Below are 13962 nucleotides of genomic sequence, written 5' to 3'. Positions count from 1 at the left end.
TGCTCTTCTTCATCTTTACTGATGTATAATAAATGAGTGATACCATTCCATTTAATTGACTCATTATTATGTTCTTTTTTTTTTTTTTTTTTTGAGAAACTCATTATTATGTTCTTGTTTGGCAATTAACTATTAAAATGCAAGCTTGGGCCTAAGAGCAATCCCAATAGATGAGGTTTATTGTGTGCCAAGTAAGAAAGAGGAGAAAAAAGAAAACAAAACAAAAAAAAAAAAAACTGATAAAAATATATTAAAAATGTACCTTATTTCAGAAAAAAAATATATATATTATTTAAATATTAAAAGTACATTATTTTGTATAATGTATATTCAGTATACAAATAATGTACTGTTAGTATATTAAAAATGTACTTTTTTAATGATCCACACAGCACTATGTGGACCATAATCCATATATAATTTGCCCCGTGGTATAGCAATTGGTTTGTATACATTTGGGCTGAATCAAAATTAACTTCATAGTAGACTAGTAGTATGACTCCTAGTGTGTGGGAAGCAACTAAAGGGCTTAAGGATGGTTTTAGATGGATGGTGGGGGATGGTACTGTTAGATATACGAGAAACCTGACCTCGTATAATAGCGGAAGCGTAGCCATATAGTTGATGTTCCTGTTGTGTTGCCTCTTAATGGTCCAGATGTGCCTCAGACCTGACTCAGAACCCTAAATGGTGTATTGGTATCTACTGAGCAGTCTGAGTACCGTAACTTCCAACATCCTGTATCCCATCAATCCAGGATTATATTAGGCACAGAGTTTAGTTGACTAACAACTACTAGTTATTAAGTCCAACCAAACCACTTAATAAGCCTAGTTAACTTGCACCACTTAATTAAGGCCCTAATATATAATATATATTATTAGGGAAAATCTTACAGGTACTACCATAATCAATGGCTTCCTAATAATATTCATCCTTTCATTATGACTCCTAGCTATGATCATCTTCATAATATCACTGTTAATTCTCTTATTCTTCCAAAAAGCTGAACCTCAACCCTAAGGGTCCCCCACACCCCGGCCCGACAGAGCGGTGGGAGGACTGTTAATTCTCTTATGAACATAGAGTTGAATGCTTGGGATGTTGATATCTTGAGTGATTTGTTTTGTGATTGTGAGATGTTGATATCTTGAGTGATTTGTTTTGTGATTGTGATAAGTCCTTGATTGATTTGTTTTGTGATTGTGATAAGTCCTTGATTTTGAAAATTCCTATTTTCTTATACAACTGTTCATATATTATTTTTTGGAGCGGTTAGATTGATGGGGATTATTCTGTCAAGAGTGCTTATAGATTTTTAATGGATAAGTGTCAACCTAATGGGTTGAATGGTTGGACTAGCATGTGGAACCTGATGCTTCCTCCTAAAATCAAATTCTTTTTCTGGAATTTGTGTTCTTTTACTCTTCCTACGATTCTATCAAGGACTTTGTAGCCTAGGGAAGCAGATGCTCTTGCTGTTCGTGAAGCTTTAAGTTGACTGAAGGCAAATCAATGTGACGGTGTTATTGTGGAAATTGATGATAAACTTTTGATTACCAACCTCAACAACTCAAATCTCTCCCCATTTGATTTATTTTTAAAAGACATTCAATCCATACTTTCTTGTTTTCATGATTTTAGTTTTTGTCATGTAAGACGAATTGAACATCTAATATAGTGACTCACCTTTTAACTGGTTTTGCTACTACGCAGTTTGCTAGTCGTGTTTGGAGTGATTCTGAACCTCTTTATATTTTTTTTGTTGTACTTCAGGACTTGATGGTTGATTAATGTTATTTTTCTTTTTCCTTCAGAAAAAAAAAAAAAAAAAAAAAAAAAAAAAGAGAAAAAAGTAGACTAGTAGTAGAGTTACCGGAGGGGGAATGCTATATGTTAAAAAAGAAAAGAAAAGAAAAAAAAACTAAGTTAAACAATAAAGTTGGAATTTATGTTATTTTATTGGGTTCCAAATCTTATTTAATATAGATATTTGTCACCATTCATAGTCAACAAAAAAAAAAAAGTTGATAGTGATAGGGGCAACCCAATTAAGATGGTTAAATTGTTGATTTGGTAACTACAAATTTATAAGTTTAACTCTTAGCAGGAATGATCGTACGTTCATTTACCTAATTATTATTTTTTGTCAAATAGAATTATAAAGGAGAATTTATCCAATATACATACTTGGGTAATGTTTATTGATTTCTCTCCTTCACTTTTTTCATTAAAAAAAGTTGATAGTGATTGATAAATTTTGATAGCGACACACATAAACTAAAAAACATAAGATAGTGGATCACATACACATTCATAATTTTCTCCAACTTCTCAGTGGATATGATATTTCACCTACAAAAGTGTCGTCACAGTTGCAAGTGTTAGCTATATCTTCTTCCAAAGGCTGAACCACAACCCTAAGTGTTAGCTATATCTTGATTACTCATCTTAATGTTCATTCTTTGTAATCCTCGTCCCCTTTGGCCCTTTCCTGTTGGAATATATAATCAACTTCTTTTCTATCTATACGGGCTTAACTTAATGGTTCAGTAGGTAATATTTAAGAGAAAAAAAGACAGCGGCAGTGTAGGAATTATATCCAAAGTAGGCAGATCTATCCCTGGTGCACACAGACATTGCCATTGAATCACCGTGATATCCTCCCAAATATTCTGTCGAGTCAAGGTGTGGGGGATCCTTGGAGTTGGAAATTCAACCTTTTGGGAGAAGAAGATAATCAACTTTCTTGTTCTCGTTAGGATAGAGAATCAAGTTCCTCGCCTGATCTAGGAAAACAGCTTTCACATCTAACTTTGGTTTCACTTGTTCTATAATTATAGTCTACCCATTTATTTCAAATTTTCATTCTCTGTTTTTTAGTTTTCATTAAATTCATTTTTATTTTTTTTTTGGGCTGTAACCTTATAAAATAATACAAATTCAAAATTTTAAGTAATTTTGTTGAATTGATATTTCAAATAGTAGTTTGAGCAAATATATATAAATTTTACTTTTGAGACATGTAGGTAGTTGTTGGATAACTACTATGATCTCCACTTGAGAGAATCATTTCGTACTATTAGATTATAAGGTCATTGACTAAAAAAATGTTTTATAATGCACTAAAAAAAGCATAAAAAATTTGGTTTGCACTTTTCAAAATGAAAAATTATATGATAAATATGTTTTCTGTTTTTTCTATTAAAAATACTGAAAAAAAATATCATAAACTCTTTAATCTACCGACAATGATGATATGATGTTTCACTGTTTTGCCATAAGAGCGTTGCCATTTGTGGTTGAGCTTTCAATTTTGATTTTTCAAAAAGTTGTTTCATATAGACATGTATGTGTTGTATATAAATGCCCATATCCAACATGTTTCACACTGTAACTAAGAAATCGAATACAGTAGCTCTGAAAAGAGTGGTCGAGTCAATAGAACATCGTTTTCGTACTTAACGATCATAAATTTGATTTCTACCAATACTCTCTCGACTGAGTCAATCGCACATGGGTGTACCCAATGTGACCCACCAATTTGGGACAATTGATGTGCGAGTTGCTAATATAACTGTAGTATTAGTTCTCGGCTGAGTCAATTGCACATGGGTGTGCCCAGTGTGACCCACCAGTTCGGGACAATTGATACGTGAGCTGCTAATGTAACTCTAAAGTCGAAGGAGAGAAACTACGTAGGCTAGTAATGTAACTGCAACCCAACTGGTTAACAGAAAGAAGTCTAGTTATCTAAAACAGTATAAATAGCTATGTAAGAAGAATACAATAATACAATATAGGAGTTTGAGATGGAGTGTGAGAAGAGAGACTTAAAAATGGGGAAGGAAATGAGAGCAGAGAGACTCCATTGTTTGGTTGTTCCATTTTCAACCCAAGGTCACTCCCGCTAAAAGTTAAATGTGTAAATTTGTAGTTATTAAATCAATAATCTGACCAACTTAGCTGAGCTGCCCTATCACTATCAACTTTTTTTTTTTTGGTGTGACTATAAGCGTTGACATAATATCTACGTTAAACAAGATTTAATTTGAAACCCAATTAAATAACACAGACATTCATAATTTTCTACAACTTATCATTGGATATAATATTTCACCTACAATAGTGTTGTTACAGATGCAAGTGTTTAGCTATATTTTAATTACTCATCTTAATGTTCATATTTTGTAATCCTCGTTCCCTTTCCCGTTGTAATAGAGAATCAACTTGTTTTGTTTGACAAGCCTTATTTAGGAGCTTATATTTTATTTTAAGCTACTAATAAGCTATAAGCTCTGGTTGATAATGTTTTCAAAATAAACTCGTAGCTTAAAATAAAAGTTTATTTTAGAACACTAGCTTCTTAAGTAGCGTTTCAAAATAAGCTAGTCGCTCCCTAACTTTTTTTTTTTGTTTTTTTTCTATATTTATCCTTATTATTTTAAAGAAATGATATTCTTTATCATTTCTAATTAAAAAATTTTTCTCTTCGCCTTTATCCGCAACTTTCACTACAATAATAATAATAATAATAATAATAATAATAATAATAATAATAAATAATAATAATAATAATAATAATAATAATAATAATTATTATTATTATTATTAGATGAAGGAGATTCTCAATAATATTGCTACTTCATTATGGGATGTTAAATCATGATTATGTTAATAATTTTATTTCAAAATGTTAATTTTTTTTTTTAAGACAAAATGTTAAAATTTAATATGTAAACAAACTAATTTAAATTTTATGAAGATGTCATTTTTTGTCTTTTTTACATTTATAACTTATCAAAAAGCTAACTTTACCAAACACTTTCAAGCATAGCATCTAGCTTAACAGCTCTTCAGTTTTCAACTCCTAGCTTATGGTTTTTCAGCTTTCAGCTCATTTTAAGCTTTCAACTATCTTTTCAGCCGTTTGCCAAATAACCTATATGCTCCATCTCAAATTATAATCTAAACTGATAATTAAATTACACATTTATATTTATATATTATATATTCTCAAGGGAAAATGGCACTTTTTCTCGCTGTGTTATATGCTTATAGCACTTTTTCCCCCTGAGTTATTCATGCATTCACATTTGCCCCCTCAATTATTATAAAAGTGACGGTTTTCCCCCCTGATAATATTAAATGGACATTTCTACCCTTAAAATAAATATTTTATTTATTTCTCTTCTTCAACAAATTATTGCTTATACGTAGGATGACTACGGTTCGGTTCGAACTAAACCAAACACTATAGCAATGAAATTAAAAAATTTCGGTTATGATTCATAACATAACCCAATATTTGGGTTTCCGTTTATTAAAATCGTGAACTGGAAAAAAATGGATCCTGAACCGTGAACCGGAGGTTCAAATCGGAACAACTACTAGCAATAGCTTAAATTAGAATTATAATATTTGCAAACAGTGTATGTTTTTTTCTGCATTTATATTGACTCTTACATATAAGTATATATATAATCGCGGTTTGAGTTTTATTTTGAACCGTCGGTTCACGATTTTGGATCTAATTTGAACGGTTGGTTCAAACTTTCTTTTAAAAAATTTTATTTTTTTATTTTTAAAATATTCTAAATTCAACACTTAATGTATTTTATTTTTTCAAATCGTGATTATAATTTGTTGGAGAAAAAAAATAAATGAAATATTTATTTTAAGGGTAAATATGTCCATTTAATATATCAAGGGGAAAAAACTACCACTTAAATAATTTAGGGGGAAAAAGTGCTATAAGTATATAATAAAGGGGGAAAAGTGTCATTTTTCCTTATATATTATATATTCTCAACATCAAACTCCTCGCCTGATCTAACTTTGGTTTCACTTGTTCTATAATTATAGTCTAAAAATTAAGACCCGTTTATTTCAAATTTTCATTCTCTATTTTCTAGTTTTCATTAAATTAAATTTTCTTTTTTGGGTTATTGTATCCGTATAAAATAACACGAATTCAAAGTTTTGAGTAATTTGGTTGGAATCGATATTTCAAATATTTTGAATATGTTTTTTTTTTGAATGCTACTAACTCTATTACAATGTAGTATAAATATTTTGAATATGTTTAGTTTTAGCAAATGTATATAAATTTTACTTTAAAGTCCAGTATATGTAAAATTTTAACATCTAATATCTATATTTAATTTATATCTGAATATAATTTAATTAAAAATATTCGAACTAATAACCTATCAAGTATATCCAAAACCTAAAAATTAATTTTAATTTTAATTTTTAATTAAGATAATTTGAATAATGTGTGCAGGTAAGGATGAGGGTGAGGCATGTAGGTAGTTGTTGGAGTAAATAGATAGGAGGTATGAATTCTATTTTTCATAAGAAAATCTTTTCTAATTGACTAAAAAAGTAGGAAAAAAATTGGTTTGAACTTTTCAAAATGAAAAAGAGTAAATACCCAAAATGGTCCCTCGACTATAGCTAAATTTACAAAATGGTCCTCGACTTTCAATTTCAACCAATTAAGTCCTTAACTTTGCAATTTTGACATGATTTGGTCCTCCATCTATTTGACCGTTTGTTGACCGTGATCGACGTTCTCCAGAAGAACCTTCAGCTCTCGTCGGAACACGTGGAGGCCTCCAGGATGATGTTGCACTAGTTCGGAAACACGCCGTCTTCTTCGCTCTGGTACGAACTCAACTACAGTGAATCCAAAAGGAGGATGAAGAAAGACGACCGGATTTGGTAGATTGCTTTCGACAGTGGATTCAAATGTAACAGTGCGGTCTGGAAATGCAACCGGAACCTTAAAAAATCGACGGTGGACCATGAAATTATATATATATATCCTCAAAAATCACAGTCAACAAATGGTCAAATAGATGGAGGACCAAATCGTGTCAAAATTACAAAGTTAAGGACTTAATTGGTTGAAATTGAAAGTCGAAGACCAATTTGTGAATTTAGCTATAGTCGAGAGACCATTTTGAGTATTTACTCAATGAAAAATTATATCAATAAACATGCTTTATATTTTCTATTTAAAATAAATACTAAAAAAAATCCTAAACTCTTTAATCTACCGACAATGATGATATGATATTATGATGTTTGGAAGAATGATATTATGATGTTTCATCGATCGTACGATAAGAGCGTTGTCATTTGTCATTTGTGGTTGAGTTTTTTTTTTTTTTTTTTGAAACATTTGTTTCATATAGATATGTATGTATGTGTTGTATATAAATGCGCATATCCAACATGTTTCACGCTGTAACTAACAAAAGGAATACAGTAGCTCTAAAAGAGTAGTCGAGTAAGTTGAGCATCGTTTTCGTACTCAAAGGTCATGAATTCGATTTCGACCAATACTCTCTCAACTGAGTCAATCGCACATGGGTGTACCCAGTGTGACTCACCAATTTGGGACAATTGACGTGCGAGTTACTAATGTAACTGTAGCATTAACTCTCGACAATCAATTGCACATGGGTGTGCCCAGTGTGACCCACCAGTTCGGGACAATTAATATGTGAGCTGCAAATGTAAGTCGAAGGAGAGAAACTACGTAGACTACTAATGTAACTGCAACCCGATTGGTTAACGGAGAGAAGTCTAGTTATCTAAAACAGTATAAATAGCTGTCTAAGAAGAATACAATATAGGAGTTTGAGATGGAGTGTGAGAAGAGAGACTCAAAAATGGGGAAGGAAATGAGAGCAGAGAGACTCCATTGTTTGGTTGTTCCATTCCCAACCCAAGGTCACATAAACCCTATGCTCCAATTCTCCAAGCGCCTGCAACACAAAGGCATAAACATCACTCTTGCCCCAACACTTTTCATATTCAACAACACCCTTAAAGGAAGTTACACTGCTTCTTCTTCCATCTCCATTCACCCCATCTCCGATGGCCACGATCAAGGCGGCTTTGCTGCAGCAGACAACAAAGAGGAGTACTTGGAAGCCTACAAGGAAGTCGGGTCGAGAACCTTGGGGGAGTTGATTGGCGAGCTAAAGAGCAAAGGGGCACCAGTGCATTGCGTTATTTATGACGCTTTCATGCCTTGGGTTCTTGATGTGGCGAAGCGGTTTGGTTTGCTGGGAGGTGCTTTCTTCACGATGTCGTGTGCAGTGGGGAATATCTGCTGTCATGTGAACCAGGGAGAGCTTAAGCTTCCATTGATGGAAGGGAGTGGTGAGATATCGCTGCCTGGAGTGACACCATTGCAGCCTGCAGATTTCCCGTCTTTCATTTCTGATTTCGGGTCTTATCCAGCTTTCTTGAAAATGCTTGTGGATCAGTTCTCTAATGTCAAGAATGCAGACTGGATCTTCTGCAATACCATATATGAATTGGAGGAAAAGGTCTGTAGTTTCATTACTTTTGCTTAGAAGATTGCAAATATCCTTCCTTTGTTACTTTACAGTTAAAAGTTTTAGGCGTCAACCCCAGTTAAGTTGGTCATGCTGGGATTGGCCTATTGACTTTCTTAGTTTAAGCATATCAACTATGGACAACCTAGACGAGGTTTACCCAGTGCACACCCTTAGGCAGTGGCTGCGAGTTTCCATTGTCACACAAAAAATAAAAATAAAAAATAAAATTAAAAAAAATTAAGGCCTTGTTTGGTAAAATAGTTAGCCTATCAGTCAATTTTGGACAAATTATGTTGTGCAACCATGTGCATCATACATGGTGCACACTGTTCTATATTCATAATTACTGAACTATATGTTCATAATTATAAAATTATATATTCATAATTTTTGAACTTCATATTCATAATTATTGAACTATATTCACAATTACAGAACTCTATGTTCATAATTTTCGATGTTCATATTCCCAATTATTGAACTTTGTACACAAATCACAGAACTATATGTTCATAATTTGATAACTATACAGTTTAGAAATTATGAATCTACAATACAAAAATTATGAATCTACAGTACAGATATTATGAATCTGCAGTATAGAAATTATGAATTCACTGTATAGAAATTATGAATCTACAGTACAGATATTATGAATCTACAATATAGAAATTATGAATCTATAGTATAGAAATTATGAATTAGAACCGTGTGCACCTTGCATGGTGCACACGGTTGCACAACATAACGTTGACTTATTTGACTACTATTAATAGTTTGACTTGGTTAAAAAATCAATATAAATGTTTGGTTAATTAGCTTTTTGTAACTCCAAAATGCTAAAATTCAAAAAGCTGTTCAAAACAGCTTTTTTCAATTAGCTTTTTGAGAAAAGAAATTATACCAAACAGCTATCAGCTAAAAGCTAATTTATCAAACATCTTTTGCAATCAGCTAATGTTATCAACTAGTTATACCCTCTAATTATCCCAATCAGCTAACAACCATTTACTAAACAGGGCCTAAAAAGTTTTATGATTTTTTTGGGGGAACAGGGAGTGGAATGGGCAGGAAAGCAATTGCCATTGAAGACAATTGGCCCAACCATACCTTCAATGTATGCTGACAAGAGGCTGGAGAATGACAAATCATATGGTCTAAGCATGTTCCAGCCAGAAACCGATATCTGCATGAAATGGCTTAGCGAACGGGCCGATGGATCAGTGGTGTATGTGTCCTTCGGGAGTATGGCCGAGGTGAAGGAGGAGCAAATGGAAGAGCTAGCCTCGGGTTTGAAGGCGAGCAACTACCCCTACTTGTGGGTGGTGAGGGCGTCGGAAGAGGCTAAACTTCCCAGAAACTTTGCTGCGGAGAAGGGGTTAGTGGTGACCTGGTGCCCACAGCTAGATGTTCTATCACACGACGCAATAGGGTGCTTCGTGACACACTGTGGATGGAACTCGACTCTGGAGGCGTTGAGCTTAGGGGTGGCTATGGTGGCCATTCCCGTGTGGACTGATCAGAGCACAAACGCAAAGTATGTAAGCAGTGTCTGGGGAACCGGGCTCAGGGCTCACCCCGACAATGAGGGTATTGTCAGAAAAGGCGAGGTGGAGAGATGTCTAAGAGAGGTGATGGAGGGAGATCAAGGCAAGAAGATCAAAAGAAATACTACCAAATGGAAGGAAACAATACGAAAGGCTAGCGATGAAGATGGCAGTTCAGATAGAAATATTAACGAATTCATTGCTAAACTGTCTCAATCTTAAGCAGATCAGAGAATCTCTGCTGCAAAATGTTCATGACTGTAAGATCACAAAAATGTTTTATTGTAAGCAATAAATTGGAAAAGTTGTCTGTTCAGTTATGTATTTGTGGCCAAAATCTAAAACTAGCAACAAGAACAGGAACACAGAATATATGCAAATCGGATAGATGTTAAAAACAATTTCTTGACAAGAAAATTTTCAGTATAGAACTCTATCGTATTCAAATGCTAAAGCGATGAAGCCTTGATGCTGTAAGAATTTATTTCAGAAAATGGATAAATTATACTATAATTACATATGATAAGAGTCAACTTACTGGTATAGTGAGTACTTGATTCTTGATTCTTGATTCTTGAATCTCAATGGATCTCTACCATCTCTCGGGCGACAATCAGTTCTTCTAGCTCAACATCGCCACCGTTCTCTATGGGCATCAGAATTTCATCGTACGTTGTGAAATGGTACCGCTCTCCAATGGCTCTCAACAGCTGGTAGACTTCGTACATTGTGGGTCGCTCCTTGGGAGCTAGCAGCACACAGCGACAAGCGAGTTTAAGAACCCGGAGAACCTCGGTGTCATAGCCCCGTGGTCCAAGCAGGGAATTGTCGATTGAATCTTGAATTCTGGATTCAATGGAGAGCTGGGAAATCCACTCCACCAGGCTCCCCTTGAAGCTCTCGGGAGCTCTGCTCACGTTTGTTGGTCTCTCGCTCGTGACCAGCTCGAGTAGTACTACCCCGAAGCTGTAGACGTCTCCCTTAGGCGTGGCAACGAGAGTTCGGGTGTATTCGGGAGCAACATATCCCAGGTCCCCGAATTCGCCATTCACAAACGTGCTCAAGTGAGTGTCGATTGGATTCATGAGCCTCGCAAGTCCAAAATCGGATATCTTGGGGTTGAAATCCGGGTCCAATAACACACACTTAGAGCTAATGTTTCGGTGGATAATCCTCGGGTTGCAGTTGTGGTGGAGCCACGCAAATCCTTTGGCTGCCCCGATGCTGATTTTGAGCCTCGCAGCCCATTCCAACGCTTTCTCCCCATCACCTACCAAATGTAGCCTATCATGCAAACTGCCATTCTCCATGTACTTGTACACCAACAGCCTTTCTTTCTTAGCCACGCAAAATCCTAAGAGAGGAACCAAGTTCGGGTGCTTTACATTCCCGAGAGTACCCATCTCGGACACGAATTCTTTCTCAGAGTGCTGCGTGTTCTGCAATCTCTTAATCATGAGAGACATCCCGTTCCCAAGCACAGCCTTGTAAAACGTCCCCGTTCTTCCTGAACCAATGATGTTGTCCTTGTGGAAGTTCTTCGTGGCCTTCATGAGATCACTCAACCTCATTTTCGAAACAGACTTCTCAAACATCGAAAGCTGTAAAGACGAGTATCTAAGTTTATACCACAGCCCGGAATATTAAGCAGTTTATACCAACTGACACCACTCTAAGTTATAACTAGATTGCCAAGAACCTTCTGGTCTAGTGGCACCAAGTTGCCCTCCCATATAAGAGATTGTGAGTTTAAGCCTCAGTGGAGGCGGTATTGACTCTTTGTGCTTCAGTAGGTTGAGAAAATAGTTATGAACAGATACTGCATTGTAACAGAGTCAGTAACACTAACTCCAACAAACTTATCGGTGCAATAGTAATATAAAGAGGCTATGAAGTGCAAAGAGTAAATTAATTATCTTACCTTGATTGCTTTGGCATCCTTAATACTCTTTGCCCATTTATTACCATCGGGATCGTCTTCCTTCCTCTTCTTCCTGGATACCCTACGCATATAGTAAAATGTGCCAACAGCCATAGCTATGGCTGCAACGGTTGCCCCAGCAACAGCTGCACCAACAATGACTAGAGGGCGTGGTTTATTTGAGCCTTGGCAACCAGGCAAAGGCCCTCCACAGAGTCCAGTATTAGCATAGCTATCAGCAGGGATACTGACATTTACTCCAAAACGAGGAACTGGCCCAGTCAAGAGAGTGTTATTAGATACACTAAATGTTTTGATTCGATTGAGCTGGCCAAGTTCTCGAGGGATTTGACCTGTTAGCTGGTTGCTGTCAAGCCTAAGGACATTCAGGTAGGAACAATTTGCAAGACCCCTCGGGATCTCTCCCGAGAGCTGGTTGGAGGAGAGATCAAGCGTGGTCACATACTTGATGACATTGGAGATGTTAGGCGGGATAGGTCCATAGATATCGTTGCTAGAAAGATCCAACCCTGTCAAAGATGTGCAATTCGCTAGACCAAGGGGGAACTCCCCCTTGAGCCCCATGTCTATAAGCTTGATGTTTAACACTTTGTTTTCATCGGGATGCCAGCAATCAATCCCGGTGAATTTGCAGATGAAACCTTCGGTTTTATTGTTGAAATCCCACGAAGAGCTCAAGTACTTGAGAGGATCTTTCAAGGAATTCTTGATGGCTTGTAGGCAATCAATGTCACTCTGAACAGAACCACAAAGGCTGCTGTTCAATAGAATGAAACAGATGAAAATGCCAGACAATGTGGATAGAGATATGTTGCAATTCAACACCATCCTTCACTGCAGGACAATAATAAACCAGATGGACCTACAAACACAAGAGCTTTCTCGCCCGCAAAAGGCCAAATCCCTCGCCCCAAGGGCCCCACACACCGGCCTGACAGGACTGTGGAAGGATAAATCACGGAGACTCAGTAACAACACAAGAGTTTTCTTGCCACAAAGGCGAAATCCCTCGCTCCAAGGGCCCCACACACCGGCCTGAGAGGACTGTGGAAGGATAAATCACGGAGACTCAGTAACGACACAAGAGTTTTCTTGCCACAAAGGCGAAATCCCTCGCTCCAAAAGCCCCACACACCGCCCTGACAGGACTGTGGAAGGATAAATCACAGAGACTCAATAATTAATTATGGGAAAGAAGGAAAGGAGACATACTTGAAGAAACAATCAAATTCTACTTCCACCACAAGCACAAAGTTTCAATTTTTATATAGAAATATAGAAAAGGGTTCCTGAATTCACACACCAAACAACCAAATTCTACTTCAAATAGCAAACTATAGACCTTTCTGAATTCTGATCAACATTCCCCTTCCAAGAACTACTTGAGCTAGTCTTTGTTGAAAGCAGAATATACTTACAGGGTGTTGGAATGGAATTGAAGGGTATGGAAATGAGAGCGTTGAAAGCCGACTGAGAAGCTGGAGACATCATTGGGCGGCTGTTTTTATACTGCTTTTGAATGTTTTTGGCTCACTCATATAGAGAGAGAGAGAGAGAGAGAGAGAGAGAGAGAGAGAGAGAAGACTGAAGGCTTGACTTTCTGATTGGCGGCCCCGCTGTTACGGTTTCAAAAGCTAGTGTGAAGACGTGACTTTCTTTGATGAAGGTCTGGAATAAACAAGTCAAACGAGAATGGAAATTCTTGAGCTTTCGACCCTGCTTTCACGTCTCAAGAATGTGAAGTGTTGACTGGGCAATATTACTGATAGGAAATATATCCAGGACTATCGATCATGTTGTATTAAGTACCTGATCGAATCCGACTCCTCGCAAAGATGGAGCTCTTTGTCAATCTGATCCGACCCGAATAGAGTACTTGTCCGTCACGACCGGTTGGTTAAGCCTTTTATTGACTTAATGAGCTTCTACCAATATCCTTGGGAGCTCGGTCCCAATTTGCATGCTCAGTTGATGGACCCGAGCTCACGAACTTAGTTCGATGAACAATAACAACGTCCCGACCGAGCCTGATAATCATTGGCTAATCATATATTCCTTCACAGGTGGACGCTTTTCCCTAGCCTCCGAGACCGTCGAGTGTATGGGAGACACG

General features: G+C 36.4%; 2 protein-coding genes across 3 annotated transcripts; one reads left to right on the top strand and one right to left on the bottom strand.

Moving 5' to 3' along the window:
- Positions 1-7650: 7650 nt before the first annotated feature.
- On the top strand, positions 7651-10227 carry LOC109173616 (UDP-glycosyltransferase 74F2-like). Of its 2 annotated transcripts, XM_019322851.1 has the most exons (3): positions 7651-8348; positions 9416-10133; positions 10173-10201. In XM_019322851.1, exons 1-2 carry the CDS (start codon positions 7656-7658, stop codon positions 10127-10129), a joined length of 1407 nt encoding a protein of 468 aa, XP_019178396.1. In that variant the 5' UTR covers positions 7651-7655; the 3' UTR covers positions 10130-10133; positions 10173-10201. The 2 variants fall into 2 exon arrangements, with proteins under 2 accessions (XP_019178396.1, XP_019178395.1); XM_019322850.1 differs by having other exon boundaries at positions 9416-10227.
- Positions 10228-10335: 108 nt separating this feature from the next.
- On the bottom strand, positions 10336-12946 carry LOC109173612 (probably inactive leucine-rich repeat receptor-like protein kinase At5g48380). The gene is made up of 2 exons (XM_019322844.1): positions 11829-12946; positions 10336-11508 (listed from the first exon to the last, which is right to left on the bottom strand). Exons 1-2 carry the CDS (start codon positions 12675-12677, stop codon positions 10489-10491), a joined length of 1869 nt encoding a protein of 622 aa, XP_019178389.1. The 5' UTR covers positions 12678-12946; the 3' UTR covers positions 10336-10488.
- Between the last annotated feature and the right edge of the window lie 1016 nt (positions 12947-13962).

The sequence above is a fragment of the Ipomoea nil genome, unplaced genomic scaffold (genome assembly GCF_001879475.1).
Source record: "Ipomoea nil cultivar Tokyo-kokei standard unplaced genomic scaffold, Asagao_1.1 scaffold0482, whole genome shotgun sequence".
NCBI classification, from domain to species: domain Eukaryota; kingdom Viridiplantae; phylum Streptophyta; class Magnoliopsida; order Solanales; family Convolvulaceae; genus Ipomoea; species Ipomoea nil.
The sequence above is the reverse complement of the archived record's forward strand: the minus strand, read 5'-3'. Positions and strand labels throughout refer to the sequence as shown.